The sequence below is a fragment of the Miscanthus floridulus genome, chromosome 2 (assembly GCF_019320115.1).
Source record: "Miscanthus floridulus cultivar M001 chromosome 2, ASM1932011v1, whole genome shotgun sequence".
NCBI classification, from domain to species: Eukaryota; Viridiplantae; Streptophyta; class Magnoliopsida; order Poales; family Poaceae; genus Miscanthus; species Miscanthus floridulus.
Genome location: NC_089581.1, coordinates 93939027 through 93942735, shown reverse-complemented (window position 1 = coordinate 93942735; position 3709 = coordinate 93939027). Strand labels below are relative to the sequence as shown.

Sequence of the window (3709 nt, the reverse complement as noted above, 5' to 3'; positions counted from 1 at the left end):
GGATATCTCGTTTTAATTCTGCGCAGTGCTTTAATTGTTTACGACGGGGTCATCTGTCCCGAGACTATCGCTACGCTGCTTAAAATGCTATAACTACGGCCATCGCGCCAAACATTGCTTATTTAAGCCGAGAAGGCGTCTTTGCTGGAGGCCCAAATCTCCTATGCTGGGCTAAACTGAATCCTCTCCTAAGCTATGCTGGAAACCCAAATATCCATTGGTCCGGGGGGCCATTAGTGATCAAGAGTCGTTGTTGACTGGGGATACGTTCACATCCCCTCGGGAACTGCAAGCGTCGGACGCCTCTAAACAGGCGCTTGGTGACCTGGGGATTAATGTGCAACAGATGCAGGACATCAAATTGGAGATCAACCCCGTTGGTAATGGTTTTGCTCATCAGAACAATGGTATGCAAGTGGACCAAGATGCTGAAGATGATGATCAGATGGAGATGGATGTGGTGGAGAATTGGGTCCCTCAGCACCCTGATCAGCCATAGGATACTATTACATTCAATCAGTCAGGCAGTACTGCTAATATCTTAGGGCGACTGGCCCTGACATTCATCTGTCGGTGGAAGAAGTTCTTGACTCGGGTGTTGTGACCTCTGACAGAAGTGCACACCTGATCATTCCATCATTCATTGTCAAGGTGTGTTAGAAGCTTGTTGTGGATGATATTTTGCCATTCACTCAGAGGGTGCAGGAATGGAAGGAAGATGTTCAGAAGGCTATCTGTTGAGTTGCCCCAGTCATGGATTGCATTCTTATCAGGCTGTGGGTTTTTCTGTTTGCTGACAAGGACGTTGCTCAGGGAAGGGTTCCTGTTAGGCCTATATCCATCCCAGTGATCATTTCCAAGAAGCCGGGTTCTAAGACGCCGCTAGTTGGCACTATGGTTAGAAGGAGCCCAAGTCTGAATCCACAGGCTAAAGATGGCTTTCAGATTGTCAAGATCAAAGAACCTGCCTCCAAAAGAAGGAAGATGGCGGCATTGGTGATTGACCTGGATCAGCCGCCCAGAATGCACAAGAAGCTGCCAACCCGATCCCACTCGACAACCTCCGCGAGTGGGGTGTCAAATGCGGAGAGCCTCCTGAGGAGCTCTCGGAGGATGCCCTTATGCAAGGGCGCTCTGAAGATCAGGATTAATGTCGCACCAAGTTATACGCGCTGGCTGCCGTCCTATTTTGTTGATCAGTCTTTTATATATTGTCGATGTCTATGTTGGCTATTTACCTTTATGTTGCATTTGATGTAGGCTGTGTTAGTTCCTCGGTTGCCCTGCATAGGTAAGCAGTAAGCTTACCAGCACACTCACTCACTATGGCTAGAGGTAGAAGAAGATATTAAGAACAACTCACACACAGCACAAGCCCAATGTTGGGCGAAAGCTCTGTTTCTCGATGTGACAAACTGGACTCTACCTATCTAATCCTAGTAAATAGACATGCCAGGCTATCATGCTGCTACAGTGACTAGATGTGACAGCACGGCCGACTTTGACGCCTACCTCTACTGTGGCTACAGTACGGCAGGAGAGCCTTTCGGCGCCTGCCCCTGCCGCGGTTACGGTGCAAAAGCAGGGGAACGCTTTCAGCGCCTGCCTCTGTCGCGCGTATAGAGGGAGAACAGCAGATTACTTTACAATTCTTCACCTAATCATGTTGCTAACCCTAGAACCTCTACCATGCCGATCATCTTCTTCAGCTCCGTGAACCGAAGACGGCCAAGCGGCTTGGTGAGGACGTTCGCGAGTTGCCGACCAGTTTCAACGAACTCGATGACGATCTGTCCTCCATCGACACAGTCCCTGAGGAAGTAGAACTTTACGTCGATGTGCTTGCTCCGGTCGTAGAGAACCGGATTCTTCACGAGGGCAATGGCGGGCTAGTTGTCCACCATCAGTGTTGTTGGGTGAGCTTCTACACTGGTCAGCTCGCCGAGCAGCCGGTGCAGCCACACAGCTTGGTACGCCGCTATGGCCACCGCCACGTACTCTGCCTCGCACGTGGACAGCTCCACCACCTTCTGTTTCAGCGACAGCCATGAGATTAGAGCCGTCCCAAGAAAGACGAGCACGCCAGAGGTGCTCCGCCATCCTTCGATGTCCCTCGCCATGTCTGCATCGCTGAACATAGTGAGTTGCAGCCCACTTCCACCGGTCTTGAGAAAGACGATCACCTGATCCATCATCCCCTTGACGTAGCGCACTAGCCGCTTCACTGTAGTCCAGTGATCCTCTCGGGGATCATCCTTGAAGCGGCTGACGTAGCCTATGGCGAACACAATGTCCGGCCTCGTGTGGACTAGGTAGCGCAGACTATCGATGATGCCCCGGTAGAGTATTGCATCTACCTTCACCATGGTACTAGCATTCGTCAGGTTTAGCCGCTCCTCCATCAGAGTCACGCACGACTTGCACTCAGCCATGCCGCTCCGCTCCAACAGCTTCGAGGCATACGCGCTCTGACCGAGCATGAGCACCTTGTTCCCCTGTCTCACCTCGATGCCGAGGTAGTAGGAGCGCGCACCAAGATCGCTCATTCGAAAATGAGTCGCCACCTCGCGCTTGAAGCTATCGATGTCCTCTGCACGCACGCCGGTGACGATCAAGTCATCGACAAACATGCCAATGATGAGCTCCTCCTTCTCCGTCGCTACATGTAGAGCGCATGCTCGGTTGTGCACCACGTGAACCCAAGCTCGTCCAGCATGGCATCAAGCTTGGCGTTCCATGCTCGTAGGGCCTGCCGCAGCCTGTAGAGCGCCTTGCGTAGTCGGAGCACCCTGTGCTCCGCTCCCTTGATGGTGAAACCCGGAGGCTGCCTGACGAAGACCATCTCCGCCAGCTCGCTATTGAGGAAGGCTGATTTTATGTCCAGGTGATGGATGTAATAGAACCGACCAATTTATAAGAGCATAAGTAAAAAGGAATCACTAAAGTGATCAAACTGTCATACTTGAACCCATATAAACCCAGTAGTCCGATGAAACCATGAAGGATTTCAAACCAACTCGCATACAACCAAGATTGTACATGATTCAACATAACAAGCCACATGTTACATCTATTTCACAAGTTGTTCATAAGTATCTCGCATACATCGGAGTTCACATAGTTATTACAACACGAGTTCACAAATAGCGGAAGCCAAGTCATTTGAAACCATCACACACACATAGTTCAAATATAAGCCAGTTCCATAGTCATATCTAGCAAAAGCATCATGATAAGATAACATAGGAGATCATGCCCATGATATAGTCTTCATCACCAGTAGGGTGGAGACAATACTTGCAGTAACCGTTATAAAGCATGTCATCTGCAACAAGAGGGAATAAACCCTGAGTATGAGAATGTACTCAGCTAGGCTTACCCGTCGTAAATTAAAAATAAATGACACCAAGGAGTATGCAAGGCTTTATCGGTGGATCTCGATTGACAACCATTTTGCATAAAAGCTTTAATGATACAAGAACATAATTTAAATTTCGAGTTAAACAGCAAGTTATCAATATTAAACCTGTCATCTAGATTAGCACCTGTACTAAAGCAAGCACTTGATTAGGATCCACACATTAGTAACCATATCCGATGTAACATTGTAACATCATCATCATCATTATAACCATCAAGTTCAATTAGGTGTTTCTATATTGCCGCTGCTCAGTCAAGTTCTCACTATCCGAGAGAGACGACGACTCGA

The 3709-nt window shown here is 48.9% G+C and overlaps 1 protein-coding gene across 1 annotated transcript; it reads right to left on the bottom strand.

The window, feature by feature from the left end:
• Window positions 1–1889: 1889 nt before the first annotated feature.
• Window positions 1890–2432, bottom strand: LOC136536790 (secreted RxLR effector protein 161-like). The gene has a single exon (XM_066528970.1). The coding sequence runs from the start codon at window positions 2430–2432 to the stop codon at window positions 1890–1892; it is 543 nt and encodes a 180-aa protein (XP_066385067.1).
• Between the last annotated feature and the right edge of the window lie 1277 nt (window positions 2433–3709).

Excerpts from the sequence above, each read along its gene's own strand:
- LOC136536790 (XM_066528970.1), bottom strand. The coding sequence starts at position 2,432 with ATGGCTGAGTGCAAGTCGTGCGTGACTCTGATGGAGGAGCGGCTAAAC.